This window comes from Rhagoletis pomonella, unplaced genomic scaffold, assembly GCF_013731165.1.
Source record: "Rhagoletis pomonella isolate Grant_MI unplaced genomic scaffold, Rhpom_1.0 Rhpom_scaffold_00007, whole genome shotgun sequence".
In the NCBI taxonomy this organism is placed as follows: domain Eukaryota; kingdom Metazoa; phylum Arthropoda; class Insecta; order Diptera; family Tephritidae; genus Rhagoletis; species Rhagoletis pomonella.
This window is the reverse complement of record NW_023458561.1, coordinates 30425070-30447270: the sequence shown is the minus strand read 5'-3', so window position 1 is coordinate 30447270 and position 22201 is coordinate 30425070. Positions and strand designations below refer to the sequence as shown.

General features: G+C 34.5%; 1 protein-coding gene across 1 annotated transcript; it reads right to left on the bottom strand.

The window, feature by feature from the left end:
• Positions 1-3191: 3191 nt before the first annotated feature.
• On the bottom strand, positions 3192-15579 carry LOC118742574 (O-acyltransferase like protein-like). The gene is made up of 8 exons (XM_036474744.1): positions 15327-15579; positions 14928-15166; positions 14606-14799; positions 9469-9933; positions 8138-8257; positions 7950-8060; positions 4393-4623; positions 3192-4324 (listed from the first exon to the last, which is right to left on the bottom strand). The coding sequence occupies exons 1-8, from the start codon at positions 15577-15579 to the stop codon at positions 3586-3588; spliced, it is 2352 nt and encodes a 783-aa protein (XP_036330637.1). The 3' UTR covers positions 3192-3585.
• Positions 15580-22201: the final 6622 nt, after the last annotated feature.

Below are 22201 nucleotides of genomic sequence, written 5' to 3'. Positions count from 1 at the left end.
GTGGCGTGGAAACAGGGTAATTCACGAATTACTTAGAGAGCGAATTACGAATCGTGGAATCGTATTTGGTAAGGAAACTAATGGCTGAATGAACACAACGTAAACAAAATATCCCGCCTCTATGGCTTTATTAACACAGTAAATAATAATGAAAAGGAACCGCGTGGATTTAAAAATAAACAATTTAAGTGATTTTGTAAACAAAAATACTGTCAAAGTGTTTGAATGCGTTTCTTTATACATTCCGGATAATCCCATTTCACAGCCGAAATAAACAGAATGCGTTTGAAATATACGTTAACATATCATCAGAAACGTTCTAAAGAATAAGTAAACAAAAAAGTTTATTCCAAACGTTCAGAATGAATAAAGAAATGCCGCCAATAACAAAATGAGCAAAATGAATTAGTCTCTAATTTATCATAGCCTCATAAAACTTTGTGGCACACCTGAAAATTATCTAATTAAGCTGAATCCTTACATTCGAGTTCGACTTTATAAAAGGAAGTTATTCAAACTCGTCCCCTAAGTATTCGGTAAATTTTTTTTAAATTGGCCATATAATGGACACCCTAACATACATACATAAAATGACGTTCGATATTTTGAAATTCTCTAACTAAATTTTCGTAGATTCTTTCACTAATCATATCTGTTGTGTGCATATGAAGGTATGTACAATATACATAAACGCTACCGCTTGCAATTTACATACATACGTAATTTTTTATCTATAGCCTTTGCCTCTTAGGATTGGTTTCCCAATTTATTCCAGCTCTGCAATTTACGCGCACACACACACACATATGTTCTTAAAGTGCCAATTATGCGTATTTTAGTTATTAAAGTATTTCAAAGTAGACAGCTTTTCAAGCATAAAAAACGTATGCAAAGTCGAACAAATAACTCCAGAAGTTCACAGAATTCAGAATCAGGTAGGCGGTACACTAATATAAATACTATAATTTTGAGCCATTTATTTTTATGTGTTTTTACCTTTTCTTCGGTATTGATTTCAAACAAGGCTGCAAGGCACCAAAGGAATTTTTATGAGCCTTTGGCTATCGTTAGGGGCGTTCATACATATACATATGTAGGTACATATGTATATTCGTAGCTGCACCGTTGCATATTCAAATATGTACATACGTACATACATACACGCATATTTATGCACAAAACGGATGTGAAAGGTCTTTCTGTTTAACCTTAACTACCAGCCACTAATTCAAGGTTAACACACAAATTAGCGAATGTTTAGCGTCCGCGGATTTGCTGCTATGCTAAGAAAGCGAAAGGCATTCACAGGTAGAATATTTATCCACGTATGCAAAAGGTATGTGGTATGAATAATGAATTTGAATATTCGTAAATGTCCTTAGCTATTGGGACTAGCATTCATTGGTCTGGTAAAATCGTACACACTTTCATGTCCGTACAATTTTTGAAAGGTGGCTTCGCCCATAAATTTATGACCTTATATAAGCGAACGAAAATCGTTTTATAAGTTTTAAGGATATGTTATAGATCACATGACTCAACCAATCAGGGCATATCATTCAAATTTTTATTCAAATTTTTATTCCACTTATAGTCTAGTCAAATTGGCATTGAGGTACTGATTATCCAATCGATTGATAAAAATGTCCTGCATCGCATATCACAATGATAAAAAATATATCGATGCAGAGGATATCGCAAAAATAAAAAATTTACTATGTCTAATTATGTACATATATACATATGTACATACATATGTAGATAAGGGCGGATCAATTTGTATGTGAAATTTTTTCGACTATGCGCGTATAGCACAGAAGGAAAAAACCATGGGTCTAAAATCAATTTGGAGTATGCCTAATTGAGAAAATATGTTGGTGTTTGGGATAAGGAATCCAACAGTTTCACATTTTCTTCGAAACCCATTTCCGCAATTTGGCAAACTCCAAATTGATTTTAGACCAATGGATTCTTCGTCAAATTTGCGTAGAATTAACGTAGAATCCTCCTGTCTATACGCGAATAGTCAAAAGCGCTGATCCGCCCTAATGTACGTATATATACACATACATATAGTGGGTATGTGTACATAAATATATATATATAAGTTAGGTTCATTTTTTCGCTGGACACAAACTCAAAAACGGCTTAACCGATTTAAATAATTTTTTTTTTTTAATTTGTACGCTATAAACTCTGAATAATTCAAAACGTAAAAAATGGAGAGTTGCCACCTGTTAGAAAACTTTCGATTATGTATATTGATAACATAAATGAAATAAATATTACAATTTGGATATCAAGCTATTGAGGTTGAAAAAAGCTTAATTTGGAAAATGTTTTTTAAGAGGGTTGCCACATATTTCAAAAATTTGCTTGAAATAAATTGATAAAATAAATAAAATACAATTTAATGGTATTATACTAAAGAGGCGTAAGTATTATTTTTGAAAAAAATTGCCACCTGTTTGAGAGTTTTAATTCAATTTAGTGAATAAGGGAAATTAAATCTTACAACATTGTTGTCAAAACAAAGTGGTTTAAAAAAGCCGACTTTCTAAAGTACATTTTTAAGAGGCTTGCCACCCAATTGAAACTTTCAATTCAATTTAGTGAATAAGTTAAATGAAATGCTGCAATATTGTTGTCAAAATAAACTGGTTTAAAAAAGCTTGATTTCTAATGTATTTTTGAAGAGGGTTACCACCTGTTTTAAAATTTTAATTCCATTAAGTCAATCAGGTAAACGAAATTTTGCAATATGGGTGTCAAAATAAAATAGGTTCAGAAAGCTTAATTTGTAAAATATTTTTATAGAAGATTGCCACCTGTTTGAAAAATCTAATTCAATGAAATTGATACCATAAACAATATATCGCCATTTTAGTATCAAACGAAAGGTATTTAAAAAATCTTTAATATATAAACATTTTCCAATAGTGTCGTCAACAATCTAAAAAGTTAAAACTGAAAATTAAATTAATATTACGGGTTGGGCACCAAACGAAAAATGATTGAAGAAGTTTTAGTAGAAGAAAAAAGTTACAACTTATTATCAAACGAATTGTTCAAAAACTCTCCAGATATGTTGCCGGTATGCGGCGCGGCGGTCGATATATTTCGAAAAACTACGTCTAGGGTTCGATTAAGTTTATATACGATAAAGGTAAAAATGTTACTACAAAATCAAGGCTAGTTGGTACTACCGCGTCGGAGTCAAACAAAAAAGCAATGGATGATTCCGACTCATGGTGTAGAGTCCCCATAATTTGTTTTATTAGTTTGTAAAGATATTTCTTTAATGTAAAATTATTGGACGCTTTTTATTGTTGTATAAAAATTGATATCGTCCAATAAAATACGCTTTCTAAGTATAAAGATAATAAAAACTTATCTTATAAAAAATTCATACAAATAACATAGAAATTCATTATTTTTTCCCTAATACATACATATAAAGTCTAATACTAAATGCTTGTTTTTTATATATATAAATTCAACAAAGAAGTTGGTTACCCTTTCCTAATCAATTATCATTGATATCCGTGCGTGCTCATCGCCTCTCTGTTAACCGCCCCCTTTTGCTTACCGCCGCTTGTGCAACAATCTGTTGCACATTCTCTGCACGGGCAACTCCACCAGCACATAAGCCAAAAACGAACACAGCACCGCCAACACATTCACCGCAATAAAGTCCGTTGCGGAGGCAATTTCATTGAAGTTGGTCGGCTCATTGCGCAAACCATAGGCGACCATTGTAATTACGGGCGTTAGCAAATATATGCTGAAGCAGAATTTATTTAGCAGCCGAAAGAGATGCGCACTCAGCAAGGCATTCAAGCGGCCACCGTATCCCCAGGCGCACATCAAAATGCCGCCGCCGATGCAGAGTGCGAAAAGCAATTTGCCAAAGGACATAATTGTCGCCACCAGCCATGTGGGTGTGCTGCGCCAGTAGCTCATGAAATTCGCCACCGCATAGACGATGCCGATGAAAAGCCAAAAAGCCGCATGCCACCTACCAATACTCGCATCATCGTTGGTCGCCTTCGAATCGACAGTTGCAGATGCTGCCATTTCACTTTTTTGCTGACGTTGGGGATAATGCGGCTGCTGCTGCTGCGGCAATTGTTGTGGCTGCGGCGGTTGTTGTTGTTGTTGTTGTTGTTGCGGAGGCTGCTGTTGGGACTGTAGACATCGCTGCCGCCGCCTCTGGCCATGATGATGCAGCAGCCAGCCACAAAAGGCACCGCCGAGATATGGATTGATACGCACCCACGGCTTCACGTACAGCTGATTCAGCGTGGAATGTAGGACGTCGAGGCTGTAAATAGTGCAAGTGAGAGTGCTCATTTGTGTGGTTGTAAGGAAAATATACATTATTATGCTTACTCGAACGTAATGCCATTGCTGTAGTTGCATAACCACCCGAACGTTGCAAAGCCCAGCGTAAATGTAACGAAAACGATTTTGGCCAAACTTTCACTTTTAGCATACAAAAATAGCAAGGCTGTTATGAGTATGTAGAACTGCATTTCACAAGCCAGGTACCAGGTCCACGAGCAGCAAATATCTCGCATGTCCAAGAAATTTTGTACATAAAGTAGATTGTGCCACCAGCGCCTAATAAAAAGAAGAATAGATTTTTTCGATAATTTGGTATAAATAAATAAATACTAAAATGAAGGATATAATCAAAGATGCCTTAGAAAGAGTTAGACTGATTGTTCGGACATGAAAAAATTACAAACATGTAATCACTTTTGCATTAAAATCTAATCGGGCCATCAGTGAAGATTCTCGCGTGATTCATCTTTATTGACCAACCGCTTCCATTAAGGTTAGAAGAATTTCGAATCACAGCCCGCCGGAGCACAGTCGTGTGAGAGCGGCGCAAAGTCAAAGTTTCGTAACGTCTCGAAATAGTCAAATAAGTGGTTGGCTTTGACTCTCACAATCGAGAAATTTTATTATCTGTCGCGAAACTTTTCGATCCGAAAGGATGGCTTTCGCCCATAATCACAGCCCGAAACTGTCAAGCCAACCTCACTTCTCAAATGGAACGCTTGTCAGAAAAGTGTATCAGAAAACGAAGAAATTAAGATAACCCGTTGAGTGCAATTTACTCCGGATACTCAGTTCAGGTACATGGAATTTCCGATTCCTCTGCGCTTGTGTATACCTAACGCTTTAAAATGGCGAAAGTCAACATCTCGTCTACTTGCAGCAAGGAGCAAGAGTGCTTCCTCACAAACCGTTTCCCTCCCAAGGTTGGAACCATGCGGTGAAGTTCTTCTCTCAAAATTCACGATGTAGGTAGACAGGGAATGTATTCTATCATTCTTGCTCAAAATTGGTGAAAACAGATCCGATCCCAATTCGATATGCCATCTTACGAACTTATTTTGCGGACAGATTCCTCCATCCTCTTAGCCTGGGAATAGCACGGGCAAGATTCTTCAAAATGCCAACAATGCTAAGTGGCAATATGGCTGCAGCGCCGGCCATCTAGCAGATATAGGCACGCGAAGAGCCAAACCCCCAAAATTGCGTGGACTTCTCATTCTGGTGGAAAGGCCGAGAATGGCTAATAAAGTCCCCTGCACTCTGGCCCAAAGTTATGCCAAACCACCCATTGCCTGCAAAAAAAAGGAAATATCTAAAACCGCTTCTCATCTTTCTCCAGAGCTCCCAGATTGATTGCGGAAAGAAGTAAACCAGACGCATGCGTCTTTGTTGTTAAGTATTTATGTAGATCCGACAAAAAAAATCGCAATTGCAAAAAGCCTAAAAGATGTTTACAATGCCTTTTCAGTGGAAAGGTCTTGTAAAAATGGTAATGACTCTCACATTTTCTGAGATAAGACTCAAATACTTTCTATACTCTTTCCAGAGTTAAACTAACTGAATACTGAAAAAGAACGTTTACCAAAAAAGGTCAGTAGAGGCTTTTTCAAAAAAGTGTGTAGGTACATACATAGATACTTTCGACAGCAAGCAAAATAAAGTTGGTAGAAATTATATGTTCATTTATTTCACAATGCCCCTTTAACCAGTAATTTCAATAACGTTTAACTCAATCTATGTCTTAATAAGTAAATTGAGCCGATAGAAATCTCAATTCAATGAAGTTTGTTATCAGCTATCTGTGAACTTTGTATTCAATCAAAAAAATAAATAAAAAACAAAAACAAAATAGTATTGAAACGTATTTAGTTAATAAAAAAAAGTCTGCCACCCTTTGCGCTTCCCAGTAGGAAAATGTATTGCATGGTAATTGAAAAAATATTCAGTAAAACAACCCTTTTAATGTTCGAAAATGCATTTGTTTGCCCACGGCGATGTCCTAAGAAAAGTGGGCCATTCAATTTTGCAATTTTGGGACTTTTTGTATACATTAGAATGCTGATTACATACATACATACATTTTAAACAGTAATATAATCTAACAGTCATAATAAATACAACATACACTAAAGAAAAAAAATTTTAATCAGATAACCTGACAACCAGGCAAGGGTTAACAACCACATTATATTATTTATCACACATGTAATGCATTACTACATTTCCGACTGGGTTGCGTTAGGCTTTCAACCGCTGTCCACATATACAGATATACCTTTGAATGTACTTACCCTGTAGGAAAAATCTCTTGTTCTGAATTCTGAAAATTATTCCCCACTGCATTACGTATCTAAAATGTTAATACAAATTTTTGTTCTGTGCTTCCCAACTATGAAATGCATCTTTGAAGTGTAGAACGAAAGCGTATTCGACCGAAAAAAGTGCCGGCCTTTCCGAAACCGTTCTTAATTCGTCACCTTATACACTTCTAATGAAAATTTTTATTATTATTTTTTTGCATTGTATTTTCTTTGACAAATTATTTTAGATAAGCAAATTTGCATATAATTAAATAGAAACGGTTAGAAATAGTAGACCTCATGCATACAATGTGATCTTAGCTCCGTCTGGATTTTCAGTACAAATTCTTGAGCTTGAGCTCACTTCATTAGTACAATAACCGATTCTAGCTAAAGGTCACTTTTTATGCCTGAGGCCCAATAAATGTAGGTAGTTCTATCTTTTAGAAAATTATGCAGCTTTAATTGTTTTTGCTTCTTCCGTCAAAATATAATTTTTTAGAATAAACAGACTTAGCAACTTTTCACTCTTAGCTAGAGATATGTAGGTTTAAAAAGTAAGATAAAATACTTGGTGGGAATCTATTTACGATTGGACTGGTTCATTTTCTCCGATGAAGAAGTAGTACTAAACTACAAACTACTACAAACTACTAAACTACAAATTTGATGCGCTAGTTCGGGGTTTTTCCTGCAGGGTAAGTATGAACTGCATGGAGGTAATTAACTTATGAATTCGATTACATGAACGTTACAGCGTATGACACGCGTTGGCTGTACATATGTATGTACATACATACATCTGCGGATATGTATGTTTGTATGGCATTCATCAATTTACATAACACATACATACTTCCAAGCAACTATCCTACTTAATGGTGCCCGAATATAAATTTTTTTTTTATAGAATAAATTAAACGCTGTGGTCGCTAACACTTTTCCAGCAATTCGTATTGGCTTTAATTGAAAATTATTTCATTAATCAATGCATATTTGATTAAATCATATGCACGCATAACCAAATCCGATTTAAATTAATTCGGGTTATGTGTTATTTTTACTTTTTTCTTTCAAAATGTATATGACGTTCATACATGTGTATTAATTCGTTTATATAACTGCTGATCTTTAGTATAATTTGTAACAAATTGATTTGATTTAATCATATAATAGCACTGAGTACATATGTATGTATGTATGTATTTGAAAAAAAAAAATAGTTACAAGAAATTCGTGTTTGAATTGATACGAATATACATATATGTATGTATGTATGTATGTATGTATGTTTATACTCACTGCTTGCAATCATAGCCGCTATTAACGCCCAAATAAAAGGGTGAATATGTATTGATCAGATCGTAGAACATATCGCTTAGCAGCATCGTTACAATGAGCATTGGCGTGAGGCTAGTAAAGGTTAAGAAAACAAAGATAATTCAAAAAAAGTCATAATTTTGTTGTGAAAACTTTTGCTGCATACTCACCGCAGATAACGATGCAACACACGCTTGCCAAATAGTTTTGTATTCTGTACGAAATTATTTTGACGAATCGTCTTCAGTTTTGCCTCAGCTGACAGGAAATTGTACACCAACAGGAGAGCGCTGAAAAAAATAGACTTGCATATGTATGTGTGCTACTTATGTATATGGGCGATTCCAGCGTAAAGTCTATCGCGTAAAAAAAATAAAAGTCCTATATCTAACTTATTCATATGCCGATTTAGCAGTTTTTTATAACATAAGTATAATGGTTATGTAAGCAGAAATACTTTTACCAAAAAGGGTCTCGTTAGGTGGCGCCAGGGTCGAGATATTTTGAAAATCCATATTTACACTCTGATTTGTTTCACATTTGGCATGTTTAGCTGAAACGTCATAAGACATTGATTTGCCAAAAACCGAACCGCTGGTTGCGGTGATATCAAAAAAGTATGTTCGACATAAAATGCATGTTTTCTTTCCGTTAAAAATTCTTACAAGAACAATATTAACCAAACTTTTTCAATTAAAATTTTAGTAACGTAACGCCAGATAATGTCACGTCAGATCATTCAGCTGATTAAACATAAAGCAGAAAAGTATTCTACATTTAAAAACTTGGAAAGTTAAACTTAAACATTTCCAATCTCAATTACTACAAACACTTTTATACAAATAGTCTTGCCCTATTCGCAAAGTTTTGCAATTTTGTAACCCAAATCAAAATCGGCTTTTGTATTTTGTAATGTCACGCTAGCGCATATGTTCGCTACTACCAACAATTGTAATTTGTTTACTGAATAAGGGGCAATTTAATTGCTATTCTAATCAAGAAAAATCTTTTTAAAGTTTTGACATTTCCATTTATTTTTTTTTACATTTTGTCGAACGAGCGTCATGTAACGCCAGTTTGGAAATACCCATATACTGGGATATAAAACTGCGAACCTAAAATTTTTCTAAACATTCTTATTAAAAATTTTGATTAAAACATGGTCCAAAAAAAATTTTACGACTTTGATCTCGATTCAGGTCATTTTACAGCATTTTTAAAGCACCTCTAGTGTTGAAATTTCAAAAATTATAATTAAAATATATTTCATATTAAAAACAAATATGCAATTTTTTCTGCGGAAAAACTACAACAAAACTAGTTTTTTTCTTTTTTTTAATTTTGCCATTTTTGCATTTATGGAAATTTTAGTAGTTTTGTTCTCAAAAGCTAGACGTACAGAAAAATTTTTAACTGGATTTAAAATCAGTATAGAAAACTAATAAGATGAAGTAGGTCCCATTTTGGACATCAAACACCGTTTTCTCTCCCACAAACTCACCTCATAATAAAGAAAACATCCACAAAAACGACAGCCTGCAAAAGTGGTTGGTTGAGAAAATTCGCCAACACCGCGAACATCATTGGTGCATTCGATAGAGCGAATACCGAATAGTAGTAGACATGAAATGTGGATACCCAAAGGCAGATGATGGTGCGCACACCGGCAATAACGCTCAAAAAGTTTGAATTCGAATTCGGCCGCTCTGGCTGTAGTGCACGCCGACAATTCTCCACCAACCGGAAACAAAGTAAAAGCTCCTCCAGTGTTGAGCTTTTTGTAGTACAAGTTCTTTCGTTTCGTTGCTCCAGCGATACATTTGTTGTATGCATACAGCCGCTAGCATTTGTTGGCGCAACGTTGGGAGCTTTTGTATGCAGCAATTGTTGTAATTCCAGCTTCTCTTTGGAGCGATGTACGATTTCCGCTAAACAAATCAGCAATAGTAGTGTGGTGATAATTGTGCTGTGGTGAGAAAGAAAAAAACTATTATACATATATGTATATATATCAGAAACCCAGAATAATAATTATTTCATGGTGGAGTTTTAAAATAGTCATCCAAATTTTCGTAAGAATTATAAGTCTTTTGATAATAATTATGAGTGAGAAAAATTGTTTAAGCCATCGATAACTATTATTTTAAGACTTATACAATAGAAGTATTTTTATAATTATTATCTGCGAGATAAATATTTTTAGGTCTTCAAAGACTTTTATTTTGAGACTTGTATTATAAAAAAAGTCTTGTCATAATACTTATCATTGAAATAAATATTTTTAAGTCTTCAAAGACTTTTACTTTGGGACTTATGTATATTATAAAAGTCTTCTGATAATAATTATGAGTGCGAAAAATCTTTGTGGATAGTCCTGAATGGGTCCCCAACCAAGCCCCAACTGGTTCTCCTGAACAAGTTTCGTCTTTTAAGACTTAAATTTTTTTTCGCGCTCATAATTATTATGAAACGACTTTTATAATAAAAGTCTTAAAATAAAAGTCTTTGAAGACTTAAAAATATTTATCTCTCTGATAATTATTATGAAAGGACTTTTATAATATAAGTCTTTGAATAATAATTAAGGACGACTCTAAAAATATTTATTTTAATATAATGATTATTGATTGACTTGTATTCTTTTCTCTTATAATAATTATGTCTCTGATATAAATATGTATGAAAATGCGGCCGAATCGGACATGTTTTCAGGGCACTTCTGAAGGTACGAAATAAATCTGGTATATTTGAATATTTTGTAGGAGAATATAACACATTTTACGGTGCTTATAAGCGGGATGCTTATATCGAAATTTTTTGTGTATATTTAAAAAAGGAAAATTTTCTTACAGTTTTCCCAGTGCTTGCAAGCGGGAAATGCTTATAACCTGGGCACTTATAAGCGAAAAATACTGTATTTAAAAAAAAAATTGGAAAATAAAAAATATTACGGAATTTTGGAGTTACGAAATCGTACAATCAAGCTTACAAGAATGTTTGGCTTATACCCCCATCTGATTTCCGAATATTCCGAAATTGATAAAAAGGTATTTGTATATTATAGAAATCATTTGTTGAATTTTTAATTAAAAATTCTTGTACTCCATTTAAATTTAATTTTAATTTGGAGTTTGCAATTCCACGATATTTTAAAATCAGATGGCGGTATTGTATTAAACAAAATTTTTCTTGGATTTTCTAAATTTCAAAATTCTGTAATGTTTATTAAGTTTTCAAATTTTTCACGAATTCTGTGTTGGATTTGTGGTGGAAGGGAGAGTTTGTTGTCCGTTCCAGTTTACGAGCGCCCCGTCACTTTGGAAAAAAACGCGTAGAAAAAATTAATATTTTTTATTTGATTACCGTTTAAAAATGTTCGTATTTAAATTAAAAAAAAATACAAGAATTAAATATTAACGTATTCAAAAGTAGTGTATGTATTATGGAAATATATGTTTCACACGTCTCGGATGCTTTTTCATATGTAATTGAGAAAGTATATGTACACCAAGCATGCACAGCAGTGACAACACATACGCACTAGAGGATTGCATGAATTCAATCAAAACGGCTTATCAATTTTTCATATACAAAATGAATGAATGATTTTGGCGTCACATTTTTTTTTAATTTGAGTGAATGCCTGTTCTGTTATATGTGTCGACCAAGGCACATTAAACAGGTAGTATCAGTAGAGCAAAAACAACATTTGCGTGTATTTTGTTGTTGCTTCTGGTATCGAAAGTGTCAAAAACTGTTCTGAATTTTTTTTCTAAATCAAAGCGTGCCATGTGAAATACAAAAAATTATAAAAAATAAAAAATTGAAATTGGAAAAAATAAAAATTGATGCAACTTTCTTTCCTAGTAAATTTGTTTGCTTCTCGAAGCATTGATCCATCCTTTGCAAGGCCCAGTAATCAGCGGTTGTGCTGCCGAGTTGGGCGAACGTTCCAAAAGCAGCTATTCAATCGCTTGTTTTGTATGGAAAAAGGTTTCACATGCAAATGGATTTTAACAATTCAGAATTTTTGTGAGAAAAAATTAAAAATATTTGACATTTTCGAGACCAAATAATTTGAAAATAAATCAAATCAGCTGCTCTACTGATACTACCTGTTCAATGTACCTTGGTGTCGACATTACAATTTCAAACAAAGTGAAAATAAATTGAATCGAAATAAATGACAATTTTTTTTATGAGCCCTGCAAACCAAAGTTCCCGAAATCTTAAGGAGTATATCCATGAAAGTTCTGAAAAAAAAATCTGTAAGACATTCTTCGAATAGCAGATATATTTGCATCGCTTTTTTTTGTGCTGAACGCTTATTATGACGCAAGAAGATATTTTTATTTTGTATGAATAATTTACAGATAATGCATTCTACAATTATTTTAAAATTTTCAATGTTAATTAAAATTTTTTCAATTTGTTTTGAAAAGTTTTAAGCACCGATAGCGAAGACATAGCGAATACGTTTTCGATGTTCGCTCTATGAGAGTATAATATGTACTGACGAAATGTATGGATCGCGTTTTGAAAGTGCTACACGTTCAATATTTATTGACGGTATTGCGATCTGCGATCCAGATTTCAAACAGTCAGAGCATAAAGGCCCATCTACATAGAACTTTCGCGTTGGCGTGGGTGTGACAGAACGCTCGTTAAAAGTATGCTTGCTGCAACGAACGCTTGACAGCGAAGGTTTTTTGTCTATGTGGGTAGCTGGATTTGAATTCATGTATTCATAGTCAGCTGTTGAAGCGACGACAACGCCAACTCAACCCCAAAGTTTTATGTGGGCTGGCCTTAAGCGTCTCGGCACGACGGTTATACATACGTTTGAAAAAGAAGAACATTTCGTTTATTTAGGAACAAGTATTAACACCAATAATAGTTTTAGCCAAAAATTACACTGAAGATGGCACAATGCCGAAACCGGTTTGTCTCCAAACCGAATTTGACAAGGGATGATGGGAAATCTTTCCACATTACATAACACTCCTACCCTGTCGGAAACACCAACAATGAAAATGAGAATTATGTTATCCTTCAAATTGAACGGAGAATCACTCATGCCAACAAGTGCTACTTTGGACTCAGTAGGCAATTGAGATGCCAAGTCCTCCCTCGTACAAAAATCACACTCTATAAGTCACTCATAATGCCTGTGCTGGTGTGTGCCGCAGAAGCATGGACAATGAAAGCATCGATAAGGCAGCTCCTGGAGTTATCGAGAGAAAAGGTTCCGCTGAAGGCTTACCGGCTTTTGCGCGTTGGCGATGCAGAATACCGCAAACGAAGGAACGATGAGCTGTATGAGCTTTACAACGATATTTATGGTCATAAGTAAAGCGGCGAATTAAAATTTAGCGGCTGGCCATGTCGTACGAGTGAACAGAAACGCTTAAGCTCTGAAAGTATTTAAGTCGGATCGCGATGCTGGTCACAGAGGAAGAGAAAGGCCTCCTCTGCGATGTAAAAAAAAACGAGGAACGAGGAATAAGGTCTTGGCTTGACTTGGCGTTTCCCATTTGCGACAGTTACCACAGAAAAAAAGCCACTGGCGGGCTATATTGAATTTAATTTTTCCCTACATTGTAGGTATGGATTGTTTTGTTTAATTTTTTGTTTAATATTTATAAATTTTTTGGCTTTTGTGTGGCAATTTTTATCAACACTAAATCTTACGGATTAATATTTGGAACTGAGTCTAAAATAAAAAAAAAGTGAAATACACATAAAATATACATACATAATATATGTATGTACATACGGCTCATGTCAAATCGATCAATGGTTGGAATCGACCATATTTATTTGGATGAATTCTTATCTGAACTTTTCTTTTATAATAAAACTAAGTTTTACCAAATGAACCAAATTAAAATCCCGTTAACACCTTTTTTGAAAATTCAAAATCGCACAATTTCCTGGATTTTTTATGTACAATTTTTTAATGTCTCAAAACCTTTTATAGTTACAAAAATGGTTGTGAGCTCTTTTAAAGGTATACAAGTAAGGATTTTTGGGGCTATATAAATAAATACATTTAAAACAAAATTCGGAAATTAAAAATATAATGAATTTTTAAATTAAAAAATCCTTAAACTAAACACTCTTATTTATACAATAGCTTCAAAAAAACACCTTCTTTATAATCAGTTGGAAGTAATGTAATGCTTTTACGATTTTTTTTATTTCAAATTATTTTTTAATATTTATTTTTTTTTAATCCTAATTTTGCATAACCTTCGAAAAATTTTTTTTTCCTTTGGAAGAACTTCGTTGTATGATAAAATAAATGTTCTAAACAAAATGCATCGAAATCAAAAATGGTCGATTCCGAACATTGGTCGGTTTAACATGGATTAACCGATACATCTTTATTTTCACTTTTCGAAGTACTTGAGAAGGATATTTTATTTTAAAAACTTTTAAACTGCTTTACTAAATAGAAAATTATAACATCACTTCAAATTTTTAGAAGTGCATTTCTCTTCGTTCCATTATCTTTTTTCCTCTTACACCTTTCTATTGGATTTTTTCATTTGGCTACATTGTTTACTAGCAACTTTCCCATACTAAGCTATGTGAAATATGCTAGTATAAATTTAAACACTTACACAGCCACTTACATGGAAATTATAGTTCCGGTTTGCTTAAAGAAATCCAAACTGAAAGACGGCGCTCTGGCCGCCACCGATTGCAATTGCAGTTCGAAGTCGCGCTGCATCACAAAATCGCCGCGCCGAAAGTATTCATCCGTATAGCGTTGCACCGCTGAGACCGAACAGGATTGTGGTAAACACAAGCCGATATGAATGAAAGACTATTAAACGCAAAACACAAAAAAAAAAAACACACAAATCGACATTTGACACACATTTTAAGGCACTTCATATATGTACATACATATGTACACATTTATGTATTTAAATTGAATACGATTCGATTCACCTCATAAGGAAGCCGCAAGTCAATGTAATGCGGCGTGGCGAAACGCATGTAAAGCATCGTGAGGCGCAAGGGAAACGGGCTGGTGATGTTGAAGGGATTAATCCTATAGGTGCGCAAGTACGCCGGCGAGAAGGCGACCGCATATGGCGAATTCAGGTCAATGCACTGCCGCTGTGAAGCAAACCAATGAAGATTACCCCAGCTGAAGGACTTCGGCGGCGCACCAAACGAGTCGAGCACTTCAGGCACATAAAACAAAAAACAAACAAAAAACGAATGGTGATGTGCGTAAACAAAAATTATGGGACACTACATAATTAAGCACCACTCAAAGCTCAAACTTGCCAAAAAGGAAAAACCAAAACAACAAATTAGCAACTTCAACGAACACTTAAACACCTTTTAAACTCCAAAACTCTTTGCGTGCAACAGCCTTCAAGAGCAATTCAAGTTCTCTGCCACAGCGTGTGGCGTTTTCTTGCTGCGCGCCCAGCTGTGCAACACCAACCAGAAAATTTACTCGCCCCAGCGATGAATCCGCTATCGCGGCTGATATTGGTTCGCCGCGCGATGACACCCCCGCAACTCCACCGACTTCGGTGACTATGAATAACAAAAGCGCAGCCACAACAACGGCGCCATTTGTCCGCATCTTGGTGTTGTCGTTGGAAAACGCGAAAAGTGACTGAAGAGCGATGGCGAAAAATGGCAAAATGCAAAAATCGGTGCAAACCACTACTGGCAACCTTTTTCAGGCTGGCGCCGTGGACTGGACAACACTGAATAAAACTTTTCCTGATTAAACAACTATCGCGAAAAGAAAGTATGTTGAAGAAGTTGGTGCGTTGTTGCGGATATAGTAAATGACTCAACCGATCTTAAAGGGATTTGCACAAGCGCACTATCGCACTATCAACTTACGAACGCGACTACAGCCGCAACGCGTAGCGCGACTTCCTTTTATTAATTTATTAAATGTACATATCGACTATTAGAGACGAATTACGCGTACATTCGTAGAGACATATTTTTTTCTTACATGAATGTATGTATGTACATATGCATATGGACATGTGTACACTTGTAAGTAAATAAATAAACCCATATGTGCATACTTATGACGGCAGTGTTTTCATATTTAAATTCGATGTACTACGCGAGCTGTGGAAGAATCAGCGTATCAGCGGCATTGCTAAATTAATTTGATAAACAAACTAAGATTCTTAGTTGACTGTTCGCATTTGCCGATCGCACAAACTGTGCAAAGCGGATGGGAGCACTTACGCGAGAATTTGTCATTATGTACTGTGTGTCATCTGCAGCTAGGTACCTAATTTAGAATTTGCATACTCGAACTGAATTGGATTCGATTGGATGGAAATTTGAGTAGGCCACAAAAAACCCAAGCACTCAGGCATAGAGACAAAGTGTGCTTAAAGCCTTGGAGGGGATTTACGTACGGGAAGAAAGGATGGGAAGTAAGGGAATATTAAAAGGTTTTTTTTTAAATATCTTTTTTTGTAGAAACTAACACCAAACAACTTGTGCTGAAAAAACAGCACTCAAACTACCATCCAGCCGTCCATTGTCTTGGTTAATTTATATGGTTAAGGAGCTTGCGTAATCCGTTGAGGAATTCCTCTTCTACAAATATTAATTAATTCCAACTAACAATCGCAAATACCTCATTTCCAATTTTATAAGGGATCCGGACTCGTAACTGGTTTCTGCGTTACGTCCTCTTTATTATCTTATCCTCTGCTCTGAGTATTTATTACAAACATTTCTAGAATGGAAAACCATTGACTTGGTATCCAATGCATGTGATGCTTTTTTCGGCCACCCAGAATCTACTTATATATACTTTGGGGCTGCCTATGCCCATCCAGAAATCCTCCAGTTCATCTCTTCAGAAAGTCCTATCTTATTAAGATGGTACCTTAACTTTCAGTGTATTGTGTGGTAACGAACGGCAGTCCTTGGAGCTTACAGGTTACTGAGTTGAACAGAGATATAGGATCTTGCAAGCTCGGTTGATCCAAGACTCTTAATACTGGCTAAGTGTCTGTAAATTGCACCGGTTGCTCAGAAAAAATTCCCCTCCCCCAATATTCACATCACCAAGCTTGGATAGATCAGTATACCAAACCTTGCATCCCTCACAGATCGTAAATGAAGCCACATAACGAAATGGAACAGTGATATAGCCGCCCTTTGAGCAACCTATAAATGTTTGTATTTTATTTCGAAATAAAAAAACAGGGGTATTTTTTTTTTATATAGAACAATCCTGGTGGGTGAGAGCAATAAAATTCGAAATTTATTTTTTTCATATCCATTTTTGGATCACCCAAGTGTACATACACATGTTCAGTGACTCACAGTGAAAAGCGTCCTGTAAATTTTTCTACAAATTCACAATCTGCCTTATCCTGATTTCCGCCCGAAAAAATTTCACCTGAAAATTTGTATTCCGCCCATTGTAAAAATACATGGAAACCAAACGTGAAAAGTGAACCGGTTCGGGGAAAATGAAACTCATGATAAGGCCTAATGTTTTTTATGATACATTTTATCCGTTTCTTTTTATAAATGAAACAACATAAATCAGAGTTTAAAACTTCGTTCAGAATTCCCATACATTTTTTTTTTAATTTAAAAACTCCTCACTCACTTTTGAATCAGAGCTTTTTTGTGGTTATGCAGTTTTGTAGTCCATTGTATTTACATAGGTGTAATAAAGTACAAGTTTTAAATGCTTAGGAGTTTTCGAGGTTTTTTTTTCGACGAAGTTGTTACGAATTTTCTTCCATATAAAAAAGTAGTACTTTTTGGGGGGGTGGGCATCCTTATGTACATACGTACATGTCTAAGACATAACTATATTTTAAAGTATAATATTTCGATTGCTTTTTCTTTTTTTCTTAAAACTTATTCGTATTTTCGCTGTAAAAAATTCTTGCCAACGGATTCTATAAAGGCGCTGGGGAGCAGCGACCAACAAAAACTAGTTTGAAGGCAATATTATTGTCAATGCTATCGACAATGCAAATTCTCCATATGATCATACATACATACATACATTTGTATATGAACTGACATGTACGTAAAAACATGGAATATTCCAGTGGACACGTGAACTTTAAAATGTTGTCTTGTTCCTTTATGGGAGATACAAGTAAAGTTTACGATTTGCCTTGAGTTTTATTATGTGCATGCATTTACACCAACATGCTTATGAGTTCAAAAGTGCTTACATATATCTACATATACATACATATGTACATATGTACATATATAGTAGGTGCGTCTACAAGACGAACTATTATAAATAAATTTATTTGAAGCTTATTTTGAAGGGCAGATAAATCGTTTGACTTGTCTTTGCCCTGGACAATGAACTTTCTTCCTTTTTTCAATTTAGTTACCCAATGCTCTGAAAATTTATAGGTTAAAAAGGCCCCCAAAAACATTTTGAAAGCCAGTTGAGAATTGCACAACAGACCAAACTAAACTAAACCAAGTAAAAAAACATTAACTCCAATTGAGGTTTTAGAGATTCTGAAACTTCAAAGCTTGTATCTAACTAAACATTAATTTAAAAAAAAAATTAAATTTTCACTAACTAACTTTAAATATGAAATTTAATTTCATTTCAATTAAGGAAACAAACCTAATAATATCCCACTGGAAATTAAATTAAGAAATATTTAATAACAAGGTTGGATATTAAAAGATACCTGTGCCATAACTTTTGCAAAAATAGTCATCGAGTTGGTATCAACGTAGCGTTTTTTAAATTTCACAAATTTTTTTTGGCGTTTCAATGCCTAATAGAAATCAGCACAAAGGCAATGTCACACAATTAATTAATACGTTTGTATACATTTGTAAATGTATTTATTATGTTGGGATATTGGGGCTAAATAAAAAAATTGAGACGACAATTTTTTTTTATGTACTATGGCTGTACTAAGTTTACATCAATTCGACTAAATTGTGTCGAGTAAGTATAAACACATAAGTTTACAATGAATACAAATTGACAAATTCAACGCACTGATAAGTAAATACATATGTAGTTGTACTTGTATGAAGAGTTATGCGTGTGCTTGCTTTAGTATTGAAGCTTCAAGATCAATTGATCAATTTATGTTGGAGGTGTTGACCTCTTAATTGAGAGTAAGCAAAGAGAATTAGTTATCGATACAGGCTATTTTCATAGCAAACTAAAAATAATTTACATAATGCATATTTATGAATAATTGCGAAACCATCTGATTAACTTTTCGAAAAAATACTTCGAAGCCAGCAAAATGTAGTTTCTAAAAAAAAAAAAAAATAAACACAATGTTCTATAGCTATAAACTAAACATTGTAATATGTATTCGCAAATGAAATATATAATTGCATACATATGTATGTACATATGTGCGTACATATTAACTGGAAAACCCACGGTATAGGGAAAATATTTGCAAATCTAATTAGAATATCACTAAGTTACATATTAACGCTGTCATTTAGTACTTAAAAATTTAATATTCAATTAACGGTTACTTGCTACTTTTTACGAAAATATTATTATATGGGAAAATGCCAGCAATGATATAGTTGAAAGACGGTGACTATCTAATGCAAATACGTGAAGGGAAATTTTGTAGTATACGTTCAAAGTGCATTTGTGAAATGAAGGTATGTAATACTTCTGAGTGAGAAGTTCTCATCAACCTGCATCCACCTTATCAATGTGTAACTTCAGCCCCGCCCTGTGGAAAATGCAGCATTGTGTTACAGTGTGTCAAACTTTATGAAATAGTATTAGGTACTAGCCGGCCACGCGCTGAATGTGTAGATATTAAATAAGGTGTGATGGACAACTAAACCCTACTACTAAAAAAAATTATATATAATTGCACATATGGAGGCCAATCTCTTTCATTTAAAACCTCACCTTTTGTACGCTATATTTTTTTAATTTTTCGCACAGCTTGGAATCCTCTTCGAAAAATAAAACCTTACTGCAAATCTGCCGGCCTAGTCCTTTTATTTAACACCTCACTTTTTTAAGTTGATTGAAATGTGCAAATCTAATGTCATTAACAAAAAATTCCCTCGCGTATTATACATACATAATTTTTAAATAGGTGGCAGCCCCCCACTCAAACAAAAAATAAAAACTCATTGTACATGCAGAGACCATATCCTTTCACTGGGTACCTCAGTTTTTAGTCCAACAAATGGTGAAGATCTTATAATTTAAAAAAAATTTCAACCCTGCGCACAAAGTAATACATTATTGAACATCTAAACGTCGAGCCCTTTTATTCGACACCCCATTTCTTGTAATCCTAAGGATGGCAACCCTATAGTAATTTAAGTAGGTACTAATGATAATACTCCTATCGGTAAAGATTATACTTAAAAGCTCTCGTCTAAAGCCATTCAGTAGTTGTTGAGATTGGCTCTGTCAAAATATCTCGACTTTCCTTTATACTATGTATAGAAGATAGTAATTTTCAAATAGGTGGCAACCCTATTCAAAAAAAGAAAGCTTTTGCACATGAGACGGCCATGCCCTTTCATTTTGTAATCCAACGAACTTATAACTTTTTAATAGCTGGCAACCCTACTCAGAAAAATAATACATTATTGCTAATCTAGAGGCTTAGCCTTTCCTTTGGCAGTGATGGCGCAGAACTGATGCCTATGATTGAATATAGTAATTTTATGAACAGGTGGCAACCCTATTCAGCAAAATAAAACATTAGTGCTTTTCTAGGGGCCAATTCCTTTCATTTGACACCTCATCTTTTGTAATCAAACGAACGGCGCGGATCTTATAGCTTTTTAGACAGGTGGCAACCCCATTAAAATTCTAAATAAAAATATTAGAGAAATTCTCGTCAAAAGACCGTTCAGTAGCATGAAGTTTGCCAAATTGCGAAAATAGGTTTCTTAGCATGTTGCTGTAGTGTCGTAAAGAAGTGCTTAAATTTTGTAAAACAGAATGCCGTAAGGGAGTTTTTGTTATGGGGAATCCATTTCTGCACTTATTTTTTTCTTAACACTTGCATCAGAAGGTACAATAGTGAAAATTTTCAAATTTTCTTCGGAACCTATTTTCGCAATTTAGCAAACGCCAAGTGGATTTTAGACCCATAGTTTCTTCGGCAAATTTGCTTAGAACTACACGTAGAATCCTCCTATGTAATACGCGCATATTAAAAAAAAATTTATCCACCCTAATTTACCTACATACATGTAAATGCTACCAGAATCCAACCTTTCAACATCAAACTGCTTAAAGAAAAATTAATTTAAATGCGTCTATGACCCTCTATACAGCAAGCCATAGCTTTCAAGGTTAACTATATTTAAAAAATATTATAGGGGTAACTTGACCCTAACATTAATGGATCTTAAGTCAATTTTGAAATTCCCGCAATAGTTTGGTCACTACAACAAGAAAAAAGAATCGAAGTCTACAGACGGTCTTGCCGGTTAAAGCTTATAAAAAGCAATAAAAAAGTCGTATACAATAAACTTGCGTATCTGATTTTTTACAATGCTTGCATCTTCTTTATCCCTTTGCATCACTAATTCCAGGACTATGCCCACGTTCATCTAGTCATATTTAATCACAAGGTATTTTGGCTTTTATTTAATCCCACTTTCAATCCAGTTATTTCAGATTTATCTGTTGTTGGTCGGCCAGTAAAACGGATGTCATATATACAAAGACTTTGAGCTACTTCTTCGCGAAATTCTGCTAAATTGAAGTTGATTGAGGATTAATTTTCATTTGAAAGACAAAAAATAATATATGATTTGGTAAATGTCACCTCTAGTAGATGGTACAAAATTCGTAAAGCTGGATTTTTCGTCTACAAATGGATTTGGTATCTTTCCATGAGACTATCCATCAAATCAACGCCGCCCATATGCGAGTTGTGCTCTCATATTATTTCAATCAACAGATACATATATGTATTCCTTTTTTTGATGATCATCGTGAAAATTTTCATACTTGTTGAGACGCATTACGTTGAATAAACGGATTGATACCCATGTAAGTAGATGCTTCCTTCCACAGCACGTTTGAAATTCCGACGCTATATGCCATTGCTACATATTCTTCGGAATGTCCACGGTCGCTCCTTGCAAGGTCATTCTCTGTAATTAATTTACATCGAGGTGCCTTAATGGAGCGGATAGTACCTAACGAAAAGATACCCCGAGCTCGAAGTTACACCAGTAAAGGAATAGATGTT

Excerpts from the sequence above, each read along its gene's own strand:
- LOC118742574 (XM_036474744.1), bottom strand. The coding sequence starts at position 15,579 with ATGCGGACAAATGGCGCCGTTGTTGTGGCTGCGCTTTTGTTATTCATA. Across the intron at positions 15,167-15,326 it reads AGAGTTTTGGAGTTTAAAAG|TGCTCGACTCGTTTGGTGCG; the intron begins GTGTTTAAGTGT and ends ATGTGCCTGAAG. Across the intron at positions 14,800-14,927 it reads ACTTGCGGCTTCCTTATGAG|TCTTTCATTCATATCGGCTT; the intron begins GTGAATCGAATC and ends TGCGTTTAATAG.